This window comes from Bombus vancouverensis, chromosome 12 (assembly GCF_051014615.1).
Source record: "Bombus vancouverensis nearcticus chromosome 12, iyBomVanc1_principal, whole genome shotgun sequence".
NCBI classification, from domain to species: domain Eukaryota; kingdom Metazoa; phylum Arthropoda; class Insecta; order Hymenoptera; family Apidae; genus Bombus; species Bombus vancouverensis.
In genome coordinates, this window is record NC_134922.1 from 11562381 (window position 1) to 11586781 (window position 24401).

The 24401-nt window shown below is 32.4% G+C and overlaps 3 protein-coding genes and 1 long non-coding RNA gene across 6 annotated transcripts; 2 read left to right on the top strand and 2 right to left on the bottom strand.

Annotated features, from left to right (window-relative positions):
- Positions 1-6485: 6485 nt before the first annotated feature.
- On the top strand, positions 6486-13054 carry dbo (Kelch-like protein diablo). 3 transcript variants are annotated; one of them, XM_076623241.1, is made up of 7 exons: positions 6486-6970; positions 8112-8164; positions 8254-8627; positions 8709-9024; positions 9102-9799; positions 10146-10488; positions 10663-13054. In XM_076623241.1, the coding sequence occupies exons 3-7, from the start codon at positions 8314-8316 to the stop codon at positions 10852-10854; spliced, it is 1863 nt and encodes a 620-aa protein (XP_076479356.1). In that variant the 5' UTR covers positions 6486-6970; positions 8112-8164; positions 8254-8313; the 3' UTR covers positions 10855-13054. The 3 variants fall into 3 exon arrangements, with proteins under 3 accessions (XP_076479356.1, XP_076479355.1, XP_033186498.1); XM_076623240.1 differs by having other exon boundaries at positions 6486-6865; XM_033330607.2 differs by lacking the exon at positions 8112-8164 and having other exon boundaries at positions 6486-6865.
- A 1455-nt stretch (positions 13055-14509) lies between these two features.
- On the top strand, positions 14510-15629 carry LOC117155055 (uncharacterized). Its single transcript, XR_013059700.1, has 2 exons — positions 14510-15082; positions 15365-15629. It is a non-coding gene; the product is annotated as an uncharacterized LOC117155055 (long non-coding RNA).
- Gp210 (nucleoporin 210) lies at positions 15039-22520 on the bottom strand. The gene is made up of 14 exons (XM_033330603.2): positions 22306-22520; positions 21785-22056; positions 21340-21557; positions 21091-21231; positions 20429-21018; positions 17563-20323; positions 17147-17482; positions 16844-17062; positions 16504-16759; positions 16187-16428; positions 15962-16111; positions 15761-15887; positions 15620-15676; positions 15039-15542 (listed from the first exon to the last, which is right to left on the bottom strand). Exons 1-14 carry the CDS (start codon positions 22452-22454, stop codon positions 15346-15348), a joined length of 5715 nt encoding a protein of 1904 aa, XP_033186494.2. The 5' UTR covers positions 22455-22520; the 3' UTR covers positions 15039-15345.
- A 573-nt stretch (positions 22521-23093) lies between these two features.
- LOC117155096 (BLOC-1-related complex subunit 8 homolog) lies at positions 23094-24214 on the bottom strand. The gene is made up of 2 exons (XM_033330665.2): positions 23800-24214; positions 23094-23728 (listed from the first exon to the last, which is right to left on the bottom strand). The coding sequence occupies exons 1-2, from the start codon at positions 23852-23854 to the stop codon at positions 23271-23273; spliced, it is 513 nt and encodes a 170-aa protein (XP_033186556.1). The 5' UTR covers positions 23855-24214; the 3' UTR covers positions 23094-23270.
- Positions 24215-24401: the final 187 nt, after the last annotated feature.

Sequence of the window (24401 nt, forward strand, 5' to 3'; positions counted from 1 at the left end):
GGCTCGATGCTGCACGCTTAAAACTCTACTACGAAGATGCTACTAAAGATTAGCGATAAGGTATCGGTAACTTATCGATAATATTATTAAGATATCGATAACACGTATAAAAATAAATGGAAAATTTTGTAGCGTATCCACAAATAGGATTTCAACGCAAGATTAAACGAGTTGGAAAGAAACGTTCGAATAAAAAGGTAGCATAACTGTTAAATTCATTTTGCGTTATATTTTAAATGATAAAATACGGTTCTTAAGTACTTTGATAGAATTCGTGTTGCTACTTTAGATAAAGATTATTCCTCATAAATTAGATTAGAAGCATGCTACGAGATGAATGCGAAAATAAATAATTGAGAAAAAAATGTAACTTATCATATTTCGTCCTTGCGCTCATCGTTCGTTGTAAATAAACTATAGATATTTATGCATTTACAAGGACTATTAAAACCACGAACATTCACAGAATACAGGAAAATGCAAAAACATACGAAAAATAACCAAAACATAGAACTTTTTATAATATCCAATAGTTGAAACAAATCTCTGTATTTTTTTCATAAAAGTATATATTTTCATAATAAACATCCTCTGTCTAGCTCTGAAATACTTTATCGAATTCTTATCTATTTTTATAAAGACCTACACACGAGTTCTGCCCACGAAATTCGATCAAAGCGCAATACACAACAAGCGGAGACTAATTTTTTCGTTAACCATTCGATGATCTTATCGATCATCTTTTATGAAAGGAGTAATGAATAGTCGTTTAAAGAATAATTAATCGTGAAGGAGATATCGTTGCTTAAACTCAACGTAGTGGCTTGCGTTTAAAAGAAAAGCGATCGCTTAACAATAATGAAGTCGACGAAAGCGTAAGATCTCGTATGATCATGCTTACACGAGATTAATGTCGCGACCAAACGACGAAAATGCAATTTCTTCGTACAGCAAATCCCATTCGATCATCGTCAGAAAAGCATCCTTTATCGATTCGATCGCCGATGCGGCCTGTACGAAATTTATACTCACGCACGGCACACGATATAGAGATACGGAGGAAGTCAGAAATTGGCGACACAACCCCGATGTGCAGGCAGCAGCACGAGTGTGCCTTGAACTGGGCCAAGTGTATGATAATAAATAATTCGCACGCCTCACTCGATCCGGTTTAACGCAGGCTCGTCCTGTTATAGGTGTATACAGGGTGTTTCAAAAAATTGCTAACAATCGTTCGTTATAGCGCAGCCTATTAAACGTCTATGAAACGGATGCATGGAAACAGAAATTTATTCGCGAGCATTCGTCGTGACACGTATTAATTTACGATTATCTGAATATGAATAGGATATTTGAATCGAGTTAAACGGTTTACCCGGTAATTCGTAAAATTCGATTACCAACAATTTTTGTCTCGTTGTTAGTGTCGCGATAAATATTAAAATATATCGTGTACTTATTTAAAGCTAAGATGTTTGTTCAACTAAACAGACGATGCGTCGCTTTCTCATTTTTAATGTTTCCTTTCCGCTGAACCTCAAGCACCCCATATTTTCTCCTTCCTTCTCTGTTCTTTTATTAAAAACTAACACTGTCTCGTAACGTACATAAGTTCGATAATTTCGTACAAACGTTTCGTACAATGTTCGAGGTTGAATTTCAAGACATCGAAGCATAGCTAGCTCAAATAATCCTACCATAAGCTGTTACTTACCTACGCGTATCATCATTTGTCTCCATCGATGTCGCAGCGAATTTTTCTCTCGTTCGTAGGATGCTTCGATCCGCTTTTTAAATACAGACCGAATAAATAATCCTTCGGGCACCTTACGCACGAAACTTCGACAAATAACCTCAAAACTGAGCTCGAAATGTTTCAATGATCGTGTATCAGCGCGCGTAAGTACGCTCTTATGCAGGCGCGTGTACTTGCGTCTCCAGCTGTCCCTTGTTATTTACGTGTCTCGGTTCGAGGAGCAACGACAGCGAACGAAGAGAACGCGAATTCGTTGCTCCGGAACAGGGAGAAAGGAACGAGAACAGTGAAAGAAAGAGGAAGAGAGAGGAAGAGAGAGCACGACAACTTGGTTCCCGCGTGACATTTATCTTTATGCCCGCTCATTTGCGCCCGCTTATGGTCGAGCACGTGCTACCCGGATCGATTGAACGGGGTCCGTGATGCCGCCTATATAAAGTCGAGTCTACACCTGACAAACGAGCTCGAACCAACGTTACAATCGAAAGAACGAACCTGGATAATATTTATTATCCGTTGCTTGACGATACAACGGAGGAACGTATTTTATTAGGCGAAACAATTTGATCTATTTAACAGATGGACCGTATAAACGAAGAACAACTGACAGAGTAGAATCTAGGTAGAAAGCTTCGTTTAATTAATATTATACATTTGTTAACAGGTAGCTTACCTACTTTGCGCACTTCGTGCTTATTTTTCTATATTACCTGCATTCTATGCATTTCGCACATCCCATAAATGCATAGAAATCTAGTCTATGTGTATTTAGCTGGAAACAAATTTTAAGGAAGCTAAAAAGTTGCTCGTCGGTACGGCAAAGGATTATCTTTATTAAGTAGGATAATTTCATCTTTTTGGTTAAGATATTTAGACTAACGTTTATCGATATGAGTAATCTTTTGCTTTTATCGTTTATGCTTTCGCTGAATAAACTAAAAAGATCATATTTCGATAGATACGTAATCAATTTGTAGCGACAATACGAAACTCGGGGAAATTTCTTCTTAAAAAAATGCAAAGGGCTGCTCTCGAACATAATACCACGTTATTTCGTTAATTGAATTCGACGACAAGACGAGTAAGTAATAAAAATAATGAAAAAACAAAAACACCTTGAAGAATCGCGAAATAATGATAACTTGAAAAGGACGGTTCCCAAATTGTATCACCTTTATTACGAGTCTGTGAAGTAAGTATATTTCAATTACACGTATATGTGTAGTCCGTGTCATAAATTTTGTGCTTGTCACCCGAAGACACGTCCTGGGAAAAAATCAATGTTAATCGAGTGGCATTAACGCAGATGACGTATTAACGGAGCAATATTAAAATCCGTGTCTCGGGAGAAGAAGAAAACGAGAGAAAAAGAAGGGAAAAAACGGGGAACGGAGGGACATTAGTCCGGGTCGGGTTCCGAAAAGCTGCAATCGGTTCGAGTTTCTGTAATCGGAGTTAAACGCGCCTCCAGGCAGTGCGTTTAAGTCGAAAAACCGCGGTAACACCGACGATACCTCTTAAACCACTTTAATGACGCATCGACGCATCGCGAATTTAAAATTACACTGACGACTTACTCGGTCCGCGCCGATAAAGATCGTTGCCGATGCAAAAACCGGCCTGACTCGGTCGCGCCGACTGATAAACCGCGATAAAACTCGCGTGTGCGCGTGTAGCAACAGTATCGTAGCGCAGCCTAGTTGTTCGTTCATGCACACCGAGCGCAGTGATTGCTGCGATTTCATTACGGACGAAACGTACGACCGACGATGGATGTCAGCTTGAATCGTGTAACATACAGTGATTGCCGGAAGTACTCGAACGCCAGCATAGAAAAAACGTTTACCATTTTTACGAAAACACGACGTGTTTCCTACTTTCTCCGTACGGGTATAATCTTCAGGTGGAAATAAGAGAAAAACGTTGTATAGAGTCTGACAATAAAAGCTTCGTTACAGAGTTGAAGGCAAATATCGAACGTAGGCTGGATTTAGGTTTATCAACGCGTATTCTGCGGTAAGGAATGCGAACGATAGATCGTATTTACCTTAGTTCTATCGAAATTGTTCAAATGCTTCAACTTTCATTAAAGAATGCCACGTAGATGCGTTGATACACGCTCAACATCGATACAGCGTATAGTATACAGGGTGGTTGGTAACTGGTGGTACAAGCGGAAAGGGGGTGGTTCTAGGCGAAAAAAGAAGTGGAAAATATAGAATAACAATTTTTCGTTCGAGGCTTTGTTTTCGAGAAAATCGACTTTGAATTTTCGCTCGGTACGCGTGCGGTACGTTATAACGGATCTCACTGTAGATCGCTGTCTCGATGGAAAAATTAAAAAAGAAATTTTTATTCTATATTTTCGACTTCTTTTTCACCCTCTTTCCGCTTGTACCACCCACAGTTACCAACCACCCTGTAGATATAAATACGAGCAAAGTCTTGCGTGAATCGACTATAGATCATTTGAAACTTTACTAGAAAAGTATAAAAAGAATTCGGAGTGGGAATAGATGGTCACAAATGCGTGGTTACTACGAAAGTTTATTCTCTAAGTTGTATCTATTTCTAGACTTCGTCAGCATGATAAACTAATCAGAAGAATGGGTCTTCTGAAGTTGTTATACTTGCCCTAGGGAAAAAATATAATACTAAAGGTCAAACAATTTGTCTAAATTAATGTTTGAAGATGTTTCCTTGAAAGTAATAAAATATCTAATAGGTTAAGAGGAATTTAACGAAGAGTTCGTAAAATGGCTGTAGCAATCATCGGTGAAGGACTATGAATTCACAGTAGTACGAGTGTATCTTGTGTCAGACATCTAGCGCGGGGCTTATTTCTTCGCTCGAAACGCGTCTTTTTCTTTAAGTTGGTCTCAATGAAAGCTCAACTTTATATTATACATTCTTATATTTTTTTAAACAAACGTTTAAGCAATGTACAAAATTCCAGTTAGAAACAATTAATTGCAACTTGTTTGGAAAAAGGAGGAATACAAATTGTTGACGTAAAAAGCATGATATTCGATAATTAGAAATATATTACGTGCAGAAAACCGGTAAAATTTTAATTTATATCTCCTTTTATCAACTGATCGAAAGCATCTTAAAGAAACGTAGCAACTGCCGCGATGGAAATTATAATTACGTATATTCAAGCGACACCTGTTCCACAGTTAAGCAAGTAAACCTTCAGCAAGTAGTATCTTTCATTCTAACTAATATATTTATTATACGATATTTCGATTATTACCAACCTATCAAATACTCAAATATTTCTATCTATCCTTCTGATGTCGACTTCTTTCCCAATAATTCAAATGTTTAGTAAATAATTCTTTCGCAAGCTTCCAAATATTTGCTCACTTTTGAAATACATGCGCAACGCGTAACACGATGTTCGAACGGTATCAAACCGAGAACTAAATCACAAGCTATACATATATATATATATATCCTTTCGTCAATAATTCGAATAATTAAACTGGCAATACGGTTTTCCCTGAAACGGGAACAACTCGTCTGGCGCAATAAAACAGGCAGAACTTCCGTGAACGCAGCGTGACTGTGTGCAAGCTGCAGAAATAGCAGGCGCGCGATACGATAAAACGATTAAGCGGATCGTCGTGAGTTCGGATGGCAGGTGCCAATAAAAATCGGTTACGTCTTATTACGGTTGACCTAGATTTTAGCCGACTCACAGGCAACCAGCCCTTGTAATCTTAATAAGGTGATCCACACGGTGTAACGGCGGTATATACGGCCCCATTTGTCCCGTTCGTGATGATTGAATAATCTTGCGGCAGAGAATGAGAGCCGATGTTCTCGGAAGCGGAATATCCATAGACACGCGACCGGCTCTTTCCGCTTTCGCTCCAAGCGCATCGATCGCCGTGCTATTTTATTAAGCAGCGGCTTGATACAACCGATACGATGGCCGCGAAACACGGCCAGCTTTCACGATTCGCAGCCAAGATACGGTGTTCGAACATTGTTCACCAGATGCGAACACGAAAACAGTGATTGCGCGTTTCGAGATTCGAAGAGAACATCGTGGACCTTGTTCGCTGTGTAATCTTGTAACTATACGTTTAATGACGTACAGGATGTCTCGGGAAACCAAGTTTGACTACGTTACGAGACAAAGATGGATTTATGGCTATGCGTCATCATTAATTGTTAATACTCGATTTCAACATGACAGAAATAAAAATTTCCATTTATTAATCTGTGATCTGTTTGCTTCTGCTTCGTCTCAATGAACCAATTTCATTCTTTTTTAATTGAAATGTCTTCGATAATTGAAACATCCTCTATTAATATTATCGACTTGGCCTTTTTTATTTTTTGGTACTGTCGAGTCTGTAATTTCGTGTTGTTTCTGAACCTTGAGATTCTTACGGAATCTCAACAGGTAAGTGATTTTAAAATGTAAAAGTAGAAGCTGGTAGTGATTTAATCGCGCAATCTTATTGAATATGTTATGGGATAATTAAATTCTTAATTTAACTTAATTCCTTAAGATGTTGAATTTTTCGACTGGAAATAAACATTTTTTTCATGAAATCTTTTTTCGTTATTATTTAATTTTGCTTGAGAGCTATACGCGGGAAAGAAGTTTAAATAAAAATAACTGTAGTTGTGCCATCTGTTGTTGAAAAGAGAAAGCGTTGACACGGTTACAACGATTCGGACAGTTCTAACGATACAGTGCTTCTATCTGTTGGTCTTGGACGGAAAGCAAAGGTAGAGTGACACAATTGGCACAACGCGAGCGTAACCCTGGGGATTCGGTTCAGAAACGAAGGAATCGCTATTTGGTGCATTATGCATCACAAGCAAAGATATCAAAATGAATGTACCCTTGTGATATCATCCACGGAAATTTAGTGAATCGGATTTTAAACTGGTGTATCGGTTCTGAAGCGCGACGCTGATTCAACATCTAACATCATGCTATTGTTTTAACAGTATCGTGAAAAAACGAAGCTGGAACGGTGATCAAATTTTTGTTTATCGCTTATTAGCTGGGAAACTACCCAAACCATACAGAAATTCGATCGAGTTTCTTAATCGTACGTCAAAAATCTTCGTATCCATCATACAGTGAGTGTCAACGATGTTTCTACTATCACTTTCTCACGCCTACGAGCTGTCCAATTCCTTGAAAACACTTTTACACGATCCGTCGTTAAGATAAATGTATAAAAGGTGAAAATATCACATAAAACTCGTATCATTTATTCAATATGCAAAAATATATTCGCGTAATTAATACTTTTGCTACATTTTCGATTCTTTGTAAATTGTATTGTAAAACTGTATTAACGACGATTTATTTCCGACGTAGAAAAATTCAGTTAATTTAATCTCAACGAAAATCTCATTTTTCATAATGGCAGTAGTGTCTCAGTGTATAAATTAAAAAGATATATTTTTATGTTAGAATGTGTTGTATTAGATCTATGTCAGTATTATCCATGTTATTTTGAAAGATAAAATTCTATTGAAGATTTGATTATTTTTAGAACGCGTTTCGTATATAATGATTATTTTTTATATATTTCAAGCAAAATTTCCAACTTTATGTTATGCATATACAGAATCGTTTATTTTGATGACTAAATCTTTTATCTATAATACTGAGTAACATAGTTTCATTCAAAGTTTAGACAGATAAAGAGATTAGATAAAAGAACTATGTGTTTACTCATGTACTTAACACAAAGAAAACAAGAAAGTTTAACAAAGAGATTTTATTATATATATCACAAAACTTAAATGTATGTATAATTTGCTGTTAAGTTAAAGATAAGTTAATCGTACTATGATTTTGAAAAATTTATGTTTCTTTCTCATAAAGTGACTTTTAATATTTGTGGATATTATTTTAAACATTAATTTCATTATTAATTGCTACTATATGTTATTACTGGGGTTATGTTGTTATTTACAAACAATCATGCAATTACTATGATTACTATAAGAGCATTGCATTATTTACAAATAATCTGTATCAATTTGGAATCTTTATTAATTGATCTTATATCTATATACGTATCCTTTTACAATATAAGAGTCTTCTTTTCAGTTGTTTTCTTTTTAGGTAGAATATTTGTATCAATGAATCGTTAAGTCACCACACAACTATATTAATTTTTCTACTCATTCTAAGCTTTTCCAACTTGTTATATAATTCAAAAGTAAAATTTGAGTTTATTAAATTCTGTCAAATTTATATGGAAACAGTTACTACGTATAACTATAAAAGAAACTTGTTTGTAGCATGATCGTAGTTGAGAAGCCATAATGACTAATTTACAAACACTTCTTCAACCTTTGGTTTATATAGGAAAATAGAATTTTAGCACACGATAGCTCCTAAAATTCTTCAATGTATCAAATGTAATTATGTAAACTTATGTCAAATTATTTGGATACTAAAGATCAGTTAAATCGTTCAAACAGATAAGAAACGAATGCTTTGGTTTTAGGGATTTGAGAAGATCAGAGGGCCTGGTGCGGGCACGTTCGAGAGCCGTGGTGGTTGGTGAATGGTGTTGCAGATAGACTCGGTGTGGGGTTGGGCGTCACCCCCGCTGCGCCTCCAGCTAGGGGGGTCTAGGGGCGCCTCGGGGAGAGCGACCGCGGGCGCCCCATCCTCACAGAGGATGGGTGAAATGGTCGTAGAACGCGCACCTTCCCCAGCCCGCCTCAGTCACACTTCAGAGAAGCATCCTCGTGCTACACTCACCGAACTCAATGTTCTTCGTCGTCATCGAGAATTGTGCGATGTTGTTCTCAATGTCGGCTCTAGAAAGATATTTGCTCACCGTGTTATTTTATCGGCGTGTAGTCCGTACTTCCGGTAAGATACTGTAATCGTAATTAAACATTGGAACTTTCAAAATTTAAATTGACTAAATAGTGAAAACTGTATTGTTTGTAGAGCGATGTTTACTGGGGAGCTGGCGGAATCTCGACAAACTGAAGTCACGATACGTGACATAGATGAAATGGCGATGGAACTATTGATAGACTTCTGTTACACTTCTCACATCATCGTCGAGGAAGCGAACGTTCAAACTCTCCTTCCAGCAGCGTGCCTTCTCCAGCTAGCAGAGATTCAAGATATATGTTGCGAGTTTCTCAAACGCCAGTTAGATCCGTCTAATTGTCTAGGTATACGAGCGTTTGCTGATACTCATTCTTGTCGTGAACTTTTACGAATCGCGGACAAGTTTACACAGCACAATTTTCAAGAAGTATGTATTCTTCATTCTCCAAGATATATCTAATAACTAGATTTATAATAATTGTTTACATTTTTGTTCCTAACTAGGTAATGGAAAGCGAAGAATTTCTTTTATTGCCTGTTGGCCAATTAGTAGATATTATTTCTTCGGACGAGTTAAATGTTCGAACAGAAGAACAGGTATTTAGTGCAGTTATGAACTGGGTCAAATATAATGTCACTGAGAGAAGGCAACATTTGGCGCAAGTTCTTCAACATGTACGACTACCCCTCCTTAGCCCAAAATTTTTAGTTGGAACCGTAGGTTCTGACCTTTTAGTTCGGTCCGATGACGCATGCAGAGACTTGGTAGACGAAGCGAAAAATTACTTGCTGCTTCCTCAAGAAAGGCCGCTGATGCAAGGACCTAGAACACGACCTAGAAAACCAACCAGACGCGGTGAAGTTCTGTTCGCTGTCGGAGGTTGGTGTTCTGGCGATGCAATCGCTAGCGTGGAAAGATTTGATCCTAACACTGCGGATTGGAAAATGGTGGCGCCAATGAGTAAACGAAGATGTGGTGTCGGAGTAGCTGTACTGAACGATTTGTTGTACGCAGTAGGTGGTCACGACGGACAAAGCTATTTAAATAGCATCGAACGATATGATCCACAAACGAATCAATGGTCCTGTGATGTTGCACCTACCACATCGTGTCGAACTAGCGTAGGTGTTGCGGTATTGGATGGTTTTCTTTACGCGGTAGGTGGGCAGGATGGCGTCCAATGTTTAAATCATGTTGAGAGGTAAATTGTCCTATTTATAAATATTTTATTGCCATATAGTTAAAATCAAATTTTATTCATTCAGAGTCTCTTCACTAATTATACATCACAAGTATAAATAAACTTTGCCTACTTATCATGCATGTTATTCACGTTTTATTGTTAGAATGCTATCTCTTCCATTCTTTACTTTATAAAACACAATAACAAAGTGAGAAATAACATGACATGATAACTGTATGATATGATAGAACATTATTTGTAAGCTTTTACTCATTTTATCTACTTTCATGTATCAATATGAAATATAAAAATTAATATAATTTTAAAAGGATTCAAAACGAAACAAAGGATTTATTATATACAGGTATGATCCTAAAGAAAATAAATGGTCCAAAGTATCACCAATGACCACTAGAAGGCTTGGAGTAGCTGTTGCTGTGCTAGGCGGTTATTTATATGCCATCGGTGGATCCGATGGCCAGTCGCCTTTAAATACAGTAGAAAGATATGATCCGAGACAAAACAAATGGTCTCAAGTATCACCTATGTCTACAAGACGTAAGCATCTAGGCTGTGCGGTATTTAATAATCTAATTTATGCCGTTGGAGGACGAGATGACTGCATGGAGCTCTCAAGTGCAGAACGGTATAACCCTCACACAAATTCTTGGAGTCCGATAGTCGCTATGACATCAAGAAGAAGCGGAGTAAGTTGCCTTAACTTTTACTATTTATTGTTTAAAACGGTCATTAACCTGATTTCTTGTAAAAACCTGTTTCACTAAAAATACTTCACTTAAATTTCATAATATTGGATGCAGATAAATTTAAAAATCATACGTTTCTTACTAACAAAAGAATTCATTCACTTATATTTTCAGGTGGGTTTAGCAGTAGTGAATGGTTTACTATATGCAGTGGGTGGATTTGATGGAACTGCCTATTTAAAAACAATCGAAGTGTACGATTCAGAACAAAATCAATGGAAACTATGTGGTTGTATGAATTACAGAAGACTCGGTGGAGGTGTGGGAGTAATGCGAGCCCCTCAAACCGAAAACTACATTTGGTAGCTCAGGCCCCCCTCTTCAGCCCAAATGGCTGAAACTCCTTTAACTCCTCTTACACCGATGACTCCTGTTACACCCGTAACTCCTCCCGCCCCTGTGTCGGTTCCTGTTGTTATAACTAATACTAGAAAACGCTACCGCCGATCGATGAGCATTATATAAGTAATACGTACGTTTTATAAGACTTTGCCTTTCTAGAGATGAAGTCATTTTTGTTAGAAACTATTCTATGTTCTTTCATTAGCTTTGTGTAGCTTACACTTCATTTTCACGAGACAATTACTTTGTACTAAGTACGGATGTATATTTTCCTGATGTAGAAAATTTATTCCTTGATAATGTTTATATTGTCGCGATTTAATCATGTTTTTTATACAAGACTTTGTAAAATATTTCTCTTATGTTATTTATACATTCTGTTATGTATTACAAAATACCAATTCCAACTGTTCTAGATTTAAGTGCAATACTCTTGTAATTTCTGTTCTATTTTCCTTTTCTTTTTCTTTTTATATATATATAAAGCAGCTGTGTTTATTGTGAATATTTAAAATACAAAGGAACAGAAAGGCAAAATCTCTTTGAAACATATTCTCGAACACAATATTCACTTCAATGGAATGCTTGCAGCTTCCATGTTTTCAGTGATTTAAAAAAAACAGATTTTTAAAGTATATATTGACATCAAAACTTCGTTATGGAGGACTGCTTGTGCAGTCACTGATAAAAAAAAGAAAAACAAAAATAAAGAGTTAATCAAACAAATTGTTTCTGTCTCGATAGTATACTTTCTACATGTATCGTATTTTTATCAATAAGACTGAAGTGAAACCAAAAGTTTATGTAAAATTAATAAATGAAACGAATGTTTCAGGCTCTAAGAATATTTTTGTTTTAAGATAATGTATAAAACATGCATAAGTTATAACATGATTTCATCATGTACTAAATATTACAATCATTGGATTTACGTTTCTTAATCCTTTTAATATCTCTACAGAAAACAAAGCTTGATAAATTTACGTTTTGTTTGAAGCGATAAAGGAGTACTCTTATTGTACAAAATGGTAATAGGGATCATTATCCAACAATTTCATAATGTAACGTTTGTGATAATAATCTAATAAGAGTCAGTAAATTTGACTGATTGTGAGCAATATTTTACTAACATAACAAAATATTGTTTTGTAATTATTTAAATAGAAAGTTATAAGAAAGCTGTGAAAATTTCTGTCGATTAATTACAAAATTAAAAAGTTTATGAACTTACTAGTTGTGTTACATCTATGAGATTGTTGAAGAAAACAAAGCACATGTCTAGTATAAGAATATGCTGACGATATGATGTAACTATCTTTAAACAACTTGTTACAAAATATCATTATTAGAAACTGTACAGATTCTCGATATTGTATCGTAATGACTTTCTTCAATGGAACAATCAGTTTTAATTAGACATGAAACGCAAAAACGTTTCTATTTCTTTACGAACACAACAAATTTATGAAATCTATATAGTATATCTATATAAATGAAACAATTATATTGAGTTGGAATAATCCAATTACAGATTTAAAATGGTACAAATTATTGTAATCACTAAACAAAGTTCAAATAAGTGTTCAAAATTACAGATTTAATTTACAAATAGTTAAAACTGTAGTTTCATTATAAGATGTTGCTAAAAATGTTAGTATTTTAGTTGCTTAAATCAAAATTTAATTCAATTTTAAACTCATGTTGAAACATTTTTACAGAATGACATTTACATTTTTTTTTACATCAATAAATTTTATTATAACCAATTGCTATTCTCTAATGAGACAATGGAATCTTTGAAGTAAAATTATTTTATTATTTTTTATATATACATATATACAAAGATTTCATTATATTCCTTGGGAAATATATTAAAAATGTTTTATTTTCTGCCTACTGGTGAATTCTATTACGTGGAGCAGATAATCAAAATGAAAAAGTTTTACACATAATACGGAGTAATTTATGGAAATGCTAAAAATTAGATGTTTTTTTACAAATAAAACATACATTTCAAAAGTACAGATTAAATTTTTGTTTTATATAAGATTTCATATATGTATAATATAAGTTTATAGAAATGATAAGTTTTTAGTGTACTTAATAATTCTGAAAGATGAATTTCTTTTTTAAATCTTGTATAATAAACAAATTTCAGTTTGTATTTTTAATTTGTTTTTATGCTAATGATCTCTTTCTCAATTATACCAAATGTTACCTCCTATCTTCTACAGTGAATAGCCAATTTTCCACCATATTTTATATGCTAATCTTGAACCATTAATTTTATTTTAAATACTTGTCATTTATACTATACAACTATAGAGTAATCATATATAAACAAAGAGTTTTCTTAAGGTTTAGTTACAACGGGAACAAGTAAAGTGTACTACAAACTGTCTTTCTAAAACCATTGAGAATATCAAGTATTATTTCTTTCAAAATAGTTTCTAACACATGAACACAATTCCAGAGATAATTTACCAGAACGAGAACTATTTTATTATATTAAACACACTTCTGTAACAGCATTTTTATATTTTACTTTTGTATTACAAAGGTAGAACCATAAAATGTTCTACTATTTTCTTATATATTAATGTATTTGTGAGTTATCTAATACAATTACATCCTTTTTCATTAAAATTTTTAATAAAAGATAAGGAAAATATTAGAATATATAAAATTAAATAAATGTGAACTAAATAAATATTTTGAAACATAATCAGTGCAAAAATTGGAGATATGTGATATCTTTGATGGTTTTAGAGAAAATAGTCTGATTAATGGATCATGTTACATGTTGTTTATATGCAATATAAGAAACTGATTAGAACAATATCATTATACATATGTATGTATATCTTTGGAGTAAATATGAAAAAGTATAGTACAAAACACTTTATAAAATAATCTTTTCAGTTTTTAAGCAAAAGAATGGGGGAGAAAACAGAAGAAAATTAAAAAAATTATGAACATTTTACTGTAAGTAACATTACATGCAATTTCCAATTTCTTTTTATCATTAACATAGAATACTGTGCAATATTATTTAAACTAAGAAAGTTATCTTGCATAATTACTGTAATTGGAACCATACATGAATATATAAAATTTTAGTTCAATATTCAGTCTACACATACTTTATTTTCTAATTTTATATGCTTTATTTGTATATGAATACTTCTGTATATATTAAAGATCTGTTTAAATCCTTTAACAAAGAAAATATATCGTTAAGATAGAAGAAGAAAAATTCATTTTGCTGTAATCAACCCTTTTATCAACTAACATAAACTCAATTTTAGGAAAGAACATTTTTCCTAACATTCTCATATTTGAATGATATGAAGGTGGAAAAGAAATAGTCCATCATGATAATTTTTTAATAAGTTTAAATAGTATTTAATTATGATTGTATCCTACATCATAATAAAATAATAATTTCAAAGAGCTATCACATCAAAAATTAACCAAAGCAATAAAAATTAGTAATCAGATTGAGATCATTATCTATCGAGAATATAATTTTTGGCTGAAAATTGAGGAATGTTAACAGGAACATAGAATATTAAAGGAGGTATCGTCATGATGAGATAAGGAGTGATACTGAGTGACGATGTCGAAATTAGAAAATAAATTTTACATTTTCACGCAATTAATTTACATCCTACGCGTATGTATCAAAAGTTGATGCTTTTAACTATTTCCAGGTACAATTTTGATCCAAGTACCGAATATAGTTTGTGAAAAATGAAATATTATTCAAGCAAATATATATCTATTAAATGAAATTTGTAAATCTTTATTTATGTATTTCGTAGATTAAATGGAATATTGGAAGAAAGCTGAGAGCCTAATTTGGGAGAATCAATCATAAAAGTTTACAAATTAATCGATTTAATTAGTTTTTTTCGAAATAAAATATTTCATCTATTTGTGGATATAGAAATACTATTCACCACGCAGTGATGAAAAGTGGAACTAATAATTTCTCTATCTATCCTTGTTGCACAGAAATGTGCTCCTTATCTAAGAACAGACGAATGCTGCCATTTATCCATAACATTCAAAGCTTATGTTCCTTCTTTATCTCATAGATGACGCCATATAAATGCCATTAGATCGGAGTTAAATTACTTAAAACATTCTACATATACATATAATAATATATTTCAAATTATATATTACAGTATGTACATTGGCCTACATACGTAGTTATTTAATAGTAAATTACAAAATGTACACTGTTCTATACACATACACACATCTAATAGTAATACACAAAACCATATCATGATCATAAACAACATAAAAAATTATTAGTTTTTAAATATAAATAAAATATGATAAGTTGTGACAATAAGGCACTATTCTGAAATAGTTCGTATAAAAACAAATCTAATTAGTATAAGTACACTGTACAACGTATCTTTAAATTGAAACTATTCATTTTTATTGTGTCATATTCAAGGACCTATTTCGTTTACTTGCCGAATAAGGACCACGAGGATCACCATATACAGGATCAAACGCAGAAAATGTAAATCTTGTTGGTGTAACTGGACTCCTTGGAGTTGACATAGTTGTACTATTTAACGGAGATGAGCATGGAGTACTAACCTTTTTTAATTGTGGTGGACATTTATCAGCTATAAAAGATGAATTGCGGTTAAACAGTTATTTATTATAAATATGAATAGAAATTATGTTAAAATAAAATACATACCAAAAACTGATCTATTCTTTATGTTTAAATCAACATTTGCTATTTTATTCTTCCATACTATAAAACAAAATATAAAGATAATATTGTAAGAAAATATTTATACGATAAGCTAAAACCAATATGAAATACTAAGAGACTCACTGTAGAAGAAAGTAATTACAATAACAGCAAATGTTCCGAATGTATAACGATGGAAGTACATATAATCTACCCAGTGGATTCCAGATAATGGTATGAAATTTTCATATTTTGTTACACGTACAAAAAGCTACAGAAACAAAATTAAATTATTATTTACAATAAATTATGATGTTTGATAAGTGTTTTTTTTTATCTACTCACGGATATATTTTGCTTTGTAATGTCATTTACAATAACAACTTTTTGACCTTGGATTTCTTCCTGATTATGCATCAAACGCAGTTTGTATTGCATTGTAGATTTTGAAATATATTGTCGAGCACTTACAGTCATTCCATCTGGTACATCAATCTATAGAAGTTTATTACAAATGAAATGAATCGTATTTTAAAATTTACTTCAGCTTCCATAGAATAATAAACTTACAGTAAGATGATTTAATACAGATTGCAACCCATATATTTCAAGTGTTGCTGTTGGAATGGTTTGAGAATGGGTATTAATAAAAATAATTTCTTTGGCATCAACATAGACAGGAGGAAGATATGTAACTTCTAAAGGCACAGCCTCAATGTCTTTACTTTGTGCACTTATTTGAATACGACTTTCTAATGTACTAGAAATTATGTTTGGAGAACCCATTGGGATTACATCACAATAATAAAATCCTACAATAAACAATTTCTATGTAAAGTTAAATAATAGTAAATTTTGTTATATGCAGCAGATCAAATTAAACGTACCAGTTGCAATATCAAATCGTGGTTTGACAAGAAACAGGTCTTTTATTCCGATAGATGAAGTTGATGAAACAAATTGTATATTACAGGTATAGGGAAATGAATTTAAAGTAAATAAACTAAATGTTCTACAACCACCTAAGCCTCTAGATAGGATATTGTTTTCTTTGACTTGTTCATCTTTGCTTTTAAGTACAACAGGAACACTAAAAGTTTCAGTTCCAGTAATATTTCGACCTCTTAATGGGACAATTGATACCTGTATGTACAAAACAATACCATGTACAATTTTCGAAAAAATATTAATGATTAATAATTCCAAATGATTCACTGAATGTAGTACCTTTGCAATAGGTTGGATGTGAACTTCTATTTCACCTTGCATGTGAGTTGCAAGACTATGTTTTACTACTGCATAACCGATATTTTTTGCTCGACCTATTCCTGTAATAGGATCTACAGTTAATATTTCAGGAGCAGAAGATTGCCAATAACCTGGATCACCGTCAGAAGATAAAAGTGGCATTGAAAAGCATACTATATCGCCCACTGTTAGTGTAGTCTATAATACATTATAAATTTAAATGATTTAAATGATTCATATATGAAAATTTCTTATTTAACATAAAATAAACACGTAAATTACCTTTGTGGGGAAAACTATATCACCAATCATCATATGTACATAATCAAACATTGCATTAGGATATCTTTCATTGTATGCTTTTACAACAAGGTCTCCATTTTCAATAAATTTTGCAGTAACTACATTTTCGGAACCTTTAGTAAATGATGCGAGATCAACCCGATTTAATATAGTTTTAGCATCAACTTCAGCAGCATGAAACTTTGTTCCAATATTATCATAATATTCAAGAATATAATCCAATTCCATACCCTTGGGTAACATATTTAATTCTTCTCCACTCCGAATTCGTAAAATTGATTTTAAAGACAACATCATATAATGAATAGGCTTGACCTATAAATAAAATAATTAAGATATAAATTTTTTAAACTCCCAATCAAATTCACATCTTAATAATATAATATAAATCTTACTTCAACAATAACAGTTATTGATTGTTTCAAATTATAGGCTTCAGTATTTGTAATAGAAATAACTATTTTTCCAATACTTTCACCAGCTTTTATGATGCCATTTTTATCAATAGTGACGGTTTTAGATGCAACTGTTAAAGCCTGTAAATCCACTGAATCATTTCCATGTACAGTAGACAATACTTTATAAATAGTTGAACCATGTTTGTCACGATTTGTTTCTAATTTTAAGACAGAATTTGGGGACATTAGTATCACTGGTGCATCCAAAGGTAGTCCCAAATGCATTAAACGCAATTCCTCAAAAATTTCAACTTTTATAAATGTAGTATATGTTACATCGCCTTTAAAACCGGCTAACATATTAGATGGCATTGTAACATTTAAATAAATAGTTGCTAATCCAGGACTAATTGCTTTGGCTCTCAAAGATACCTCATTTTGGTATCTAATGTTAATTCCAGTACCTTCATACATATTATGCAATGTTATTAAATTAGAATCACTAGATGACCACATAAAAGTTAGTGGTAATTGCATAGAACCTATAATAAGAGGAGTTAAATGTTCTGGGATACCAAATGCCCAAAGTGGAAACATTGCACCCACTTTTACTCTACTTGTTGGCACAACAATTTTAACTCCTTCAAGATACAATACATGTATATCAGCATGATCCTCAGAATAAATAACTTTATTGCCTTTAGCATTAAGACCAATGGCTCTAACAATAATTTTTGTTTGTCCAACTGATTTTCCTTCAAATATACCATTATAGCCAACGTTCAGAATATCATTATCCTGTGTAGAGAATTCAATTTCTGCATTTGATGGACCTCCTGTTGTTTGTACTTGATAAACAGTCCCTACTAGTATTGTTAGATTTTTTGGAAAAACTCTTAAAGGAACAAAGACTTGGATAGTTGCTGATTCACTCTGTATCTCCTTTTCGGCCCCTTTATTGACGAAAATTAATTGAGATTCGCCTTCTGCCATTCCATATACCATATACAACAATTGATTATAAGGAGGATTGCCATGTTCACTAGCAGGTAACTGTTTAACTTCTATGTATTCGTTATCAATTTCTGCTCTAAATTCTAAAGCATTCAAAGAAGGCAATTTTATAGCATGGCCATTCGTGTCATAAAGTTTCAATGCAGCTACTATGCACTTTCCCTTTTCGATTTTATTCACTGTTTCTATCTCTATTATGGCAAGTTGTTGTATTTCAATCACAACTTCAGCTGGTTTTGAAGGTAAACAAAGATCTATCAATGATAAATGAAGCACTCCAGATTTTTTTGGAGTGAGACTAATTGCTTTTGTTGACTCTATATATCGAACTTCTGCAATATCATCTGAACTTAATACAAATTCGTAATATCCAGAACCCTGACTCACTTGCAAGTAATATTTTGCAGTAGGATCATTTAATACCATTAATTTATCAGGGATAACAGAGGTATCATTGACTAAAACTACTTCTATAGAAGTTTCTATAAGAGGCGTTTCATAGATTTTTCTTTCAGTCTCAATTGCGAATGGCGGCCATTCGGGAATTATTTTTAATTTACTCAATATATATTTTTGATAACCCGTAACTGTAGCTGTTAATATAAGAGTGCCAAAATGTTTTTTAAAAATGACATTTTGATAGTAACTTTTTGGTAAAATAACATTCATATCCGTGATTGTTTCCTCTATAGAACTAGAAGGCATTTCTACAGAACCTACAGTCGAGGGTTTCAAATTCCATTCAATTCGTAAACTCGTAATATTATCGAATGTTCTACCTTCTTCATCCTTTATTATTGTAATAAGCTTCAAATTTTTATCACTGTGTGCCATTATCCTTTCTATATTAAGATTGCTGATAGGACAATTCTTATCCTTAAATTCAGGTTGAAGATAAATATGTCTAGGTTTACCACAAATCACTTTTACTGTTTCAAATGCATATGTACTTTTACAGTTTGGCAGTAGAGGAACATTTGAAATTTTATATGTTACATCCACCTCTCCAAGGGCACGACACATTACTTCAATAACGAATATATCGTGCAATCCATCTGAAGAATCTACATGTTCTGTTACATCAACAATTTTTTCCTCAGATACTTGAATTTTTCGCGAATAACTTTGTGGCTTGTTAGACCATGGATGGGGTCCACCTTTAAAAACTATTTTCCTCAATGAACCCACTGTTAATAAAGTTTCCTTGCTACTTGGATGTAATGCTATTAAAGGTTCATAGGCCGACACAGTAACGTTGTCAGTCAAATATTGATCGTTACCGTTGTATACTACAGTTACTTCGGATGTTCCAATATCCACGCTAGTAACTGCTATAACGGCACATGCAATTCCTACAGGTTCTATGACATTACTATTGTTTTGTATAAAATTACCGTCTGGAATGTATGTCTCAAAATTAATATCTCTACAATCATTGAAAGGAATTTCTTTGGAGTCTGTTCCATTAATTAATCTTCCATATAATGCAATGTGAAGATAAATTTGTTCTCCTACAGCAGCTTCCATGTTATATTCAATTACTTTTACTTTGGAAGGAGGTAATACATACACTTTTGTTGTGTCTTTATTATACTGATTTCTTGTCATAGCAACATTTATTTCTGTTACACCTGCTGTTAAAATTCTCATTCCTCCATTTTGAGAAATTGTTGCTATAGAAGGATGTTTGCTTGACCATACGTATGATCCATCTCCTCCACTTGCGTTTAGTACAGTGTCATACCTATAATAATAAAATAAAATTTCATATATTAAATTTAATAAAAATATTATTATTAACGAAAAAGAATGATGTATTACACATAATAATAGTAATATAAATGACAACCTTGATTTAGCCTTAGAATCCCATGGAACTGCCAATACCTTAGGTTGTATAGTAACAGGAGTATGAATCAAAAGCTCAGCTCTTGTAGTAGGACGTGAAGCAATAAACACTTTTCTACCATGTTTATCAATTATACCATTGAGGGTAGCTTCAACAGTCATTGTTCCACATGTGATAGGCACACCAACAATATAAGTGCCATTTTGTGTTATCATCTTTGGTTCAAAGTAGTGTTCATCTAATTTCACTGATACTTCAACACCTTCTCCAATGTGAAATTTATGATCTTTATTATCATATAATTCAACAACAATTTCGTGAGTATGACCAAGTACTAAACCCCAATTTCTATTGGGTAAAACAGCAAGCATTACATACGCTACATCATTTACATTAACTGTAGCAGATGGTAAAATAACGGGATATTCGTCACGTACATTTTTGTCATGTAAGAATATTTTGGTACGTCCTAGAGATTTAGCATATGCAAAATCACGATCGTTATCAATTTCTAATATATTAGGATTTTCTGCTTCTAAGTAGTATTGGCTAGATGGTAAAGTTATTTCTTCCAAACGACCTTGACGAGCCTATAAATATATTAATAATTCAATCAACATTTATATGCAAAATATGTCATGCATAATAATAGTGATACTTACTTGCATTATTTTATATTTAAAACTATCATATGCCATAACTGTTGTGTCTGATGGAATAATAATTAGATTGGCTATTACAATTAATTCAACTTCTATTGGTGGAACATGTTTATATTCTGGATAAGTTAATTTCACAGAAACCTGCAATCAAAAATATTTTCTTCTCTTTATATATTTTATTTATAACTAAATATTTTATTTTGCTTGAAAGTGCAATAATATTTACATCTGTATAGAATATATTGATACCTTTGCTGTGCCAGTTTTTATTCCTTCTAGCAGTACGATATGTCCTTTTTTACCAATTACATCTAATGCGGCAATTGTTGGTGGAGTTTCATAATGTGATTCTTGATAAGTCATAAATCTTAAAATATCATTTGGTGCTTTAGAATCTGACATATGTTTATCAGCATTGTCTATACTCCAAAGAAATTCGACACCAGCAAGAGTAGTAAATTCATTTCCTACAAAAGCATATCATATTATAATCGAAATTTATGTATGTTTTAAAAGCTTACAAACTTTAAAATAATAACTTTAAAGGAATGTTCAGACAATCAGTATTGTATGTAAAAGACCCTGTAGATGCTCAATATATATTATTAATACAATGCTGGAAACCTTAAATATTGACACATATAAATGCTCTTTTATATAATGTAATATATAAGGTTTTATCAAATATCTTTACCTTGTTCATCGTATGCTCTAACTTCAAATGCTTCTGGTGCTTCCTCTATATATAATTCTCTGGTAGTTGTCACAAGATTTAGAGAAAATATCACATCTACTATAACATCACATCTTAAAAATTGCCCATTATTAACATCTTCTGCTAATACTATTGCAGTATTTCTATTGGACTCTCTCGTTATTGTTTGAATCAATATAGCAGAAGAACAAGTTCTCTCGACATTTTCATTTATAGGAATTAGTTGAATAATATCTAATCGCGATGTTGACCTATTGATAAATGTATTTTTAATTTTAAATATAAAACCATAACAAGGTTCATCGAAAATCATAGTACAATCAGAGAGAGATAGAGAGAGAGGGAGAGTGAAAATCCATGAAAAAAATTACTTTTGAACAAATAATAAAATATTAAACATATGAATGAAAAATTGAAAAGATTTAAGTTTTAATACTAAAAATTGCAACTAAATAAATAACAAATTAATAAAACTAGGTTGTAAAAGAAATAGTAGTTACCATTTATAGCAAGCACCATCAGTAACTTCAAGTGTAAAATTTACAGCAAAATCATTAAATACTGGTAATAAAACTCTGGGAACATTTAATCTGTGTACTAAGGCATTCGATGTTACACAAAATAAAACAAAGAGTACCGAGAAAAACATTTTTAAGGGTTCTACAAAGTCAAGTATAATTTCTTCACGTGTATTTAACGGTAAGGAATCTACTGAACTTGGCGGTCTCTAAATAGCTTTCAAACCAGATTACATACTTCGATACTGATCGATAATTATCGATACTTTCAGTCGATATTTAAATTATATTTAATTTTTATTGTAAAAAGAAAAACAAATTTATACATTGTACTGAATCTCAAATATTTCTTACATATCCATTGCTGGTTAAAGAAAAATATTATTTACTTAACTTCCTTTGATTTTTAATTTATTCAACTTTATTTAATTTTCAAGAATCATGACCAATCAGAAAGATTTGTAGTAGCTGCTACATGGAAAAGTGCCAGAAAGTCACAACGGTACTGCGCATCTGAGTGCGCAGAATTATTTTCCCGCGTAGAGTCAACGAATAATAGAATAGTGCGAAGAGAAAAATCATTTCAATAAGCTTTTTCCTCAGAAGTTTTCGAAAAGAGCGAGACTATGTAAATATAAGTATGTAAATATCGTTGAAATTTATTATATTTCCTTATGTAAATTTTTTATATATATTTTCATAAGCCTCGAACAGCTTTAGTAACACTGAACTAGGCTGTGAATATAGAAAGAAACATTGAAATATTAAGCTTCTCAGAACATAAGAACAATAATTTATTTCACTTTCATTATACATTTTTTTACATAACCTTTTAACTATAAACAAGTTATTCATCTATAGTTAAAATCAATTATTATTTACAATATCCACATTTATATCTCTTGACATTATTATATTTTAATACATTAAATTGTCAGTTGTGAAGTTCAATTTGTTTTCTGAACCTCGGTAGAATATCTGGCATGATTCATCATAGACTCTACCCTGTTAGCAGTTTCTCTTACAACATCAGATATTTCATCCGGTAAATGATCTAAGGTAGGAATGTGTGCAGATAGTCTTTTGTATACAGAATCTCTATTTCCATCTTTTTTGTGCCTACGCTGTTCTTCATACTTTAATTGTTGTTTGAAAAATATAGCATTCTTGATAAATTCTAAAGTGTTCTCAAAACTCTTCCCAGCACCATGCATTGTCTTAATAGCGCTTACAGCATACTCTACATCATAACACCTGCCTAAAAGTTGCTGTTGAAGTGTAAGCACTTCTACTCGTTTATCCACCATAGGAGGCAATGCCTTCCTTACATGTTCCTGAAGTCTATAAAATGCAAGCGATGGCTCATTTGCAACTATATGCATGTTTTCAGATATGCGTTCAGTTGCTGAAATGTTAAAAAATGAGAGTAATGATAATCTAAATGTATTCGGTGATAGAAGTATACAGAATCCTAACCTTTTTTAACCTTCGTCTCTAATTCTTGATCTGGTTGATATATTTTTGCAGTCATTGTATAAATATTGCAAATATTGTATAAATAATAAGTTACTAAGAATTTATAAGTTATAAATATACAAAATTCAAAAATTAAATCAATTTAGTTAATGAAAAATTCTGTTTTGCTGTTTTACGATATACTGAGAATATTCAACACAATTTCTTTATTGTTATTAATGTATGATATATAATATTACAAATAAATTAATTAAATTTTCCGTATCAATGAAATTATTGTATACATTCAACAAAACATTAGTTTGTTTTCACCGCCATTTTATTAAACGCTCGTTGCCGGAAATTAACTGCTAACAAAACTGTTTTCTTTTTACGAAATGTAATATCTGGTAATATAGAAGTGTATACTGTTGGTACTGTTCTCAAACATATATAAGTTGAACTTGGCTTTGTTGGCGTTATGTTTAATGATTATAGATATGTAGATTAGAAAATTTAAAATACTCAATACATCCATAACACAAAACATATCTATATATTGTTCAAGTATTTGATGCGGCTAATATAGCTAGGAGGAAGTTAGAACTTGATAAACAACATTA

What these genes read in the sequence shown, in the direction of transcription:
- dbo (XM_076623241.1), top strand. Translation starts at nt 8,314, where the DNA reads ATGGTGTTGCAGATAGACTCGGTGTGGGGTTGGGCGTCACCCCCGCTG. An exon ending in GCGTGTAGTCCGTACTTCCG is followed by an intron (nt 8,628 to 8,708) that starts GTAAGATACTGT and finishes TATTGTTTGTAG; the next exon opens with AGCGATGTTTACTGGGGAGC. An exon ending in TGACATCAAGAAGAAGCGGA is followed by an intron (nt 10,489 to 10,662) that starts GTAAGTTGCCTT and finishes TTATATTTTCAG; the next exon opens with GTGGGTTTAGCAGTAGTGAA.
- Gp210 (XM_033330603.2), bottom strand. Translation starts at nt 22,454, where the DNA reads ATGTTTTTCTCGGTACTCTTTGTTTTATTTTGTGTAACATCGAATGCC. An exon ending in CAATAACTGTTATTGTTGAA is followed by an intron (nt 17,483 to 17,562) that starts GTAAGATTTATA and finishes TTTTATTTATAG; the next exon opens with GTCAAGCCTATTCATTATAT. An exon ending in TGTAATTACTTTCTTCTACA is followed by an intron (nt 15,677 to 15,760) that starts GTGAGTCTCTTA and finishes TTTGTTTTATAG; the next exon opens with TATGGAAGAATAAAATAGCA.
- LOC117155096 (XM_033330665.2), bottom strand. Translation starts at nt 23,854, where the DNA reads ATGACTGCAAAAATATATCAACCAGATCAAGAATTAGAGACGAAGGTT. An exon ending in AGAGACGAAGGTTAAAAAAG is followed by an intron (nt 23,729 to 23,799) that starts GTTAGGATTCTG and finishes TTAACATTTCAG; the next exon opens with CAACTGAACGCATATCTGAA.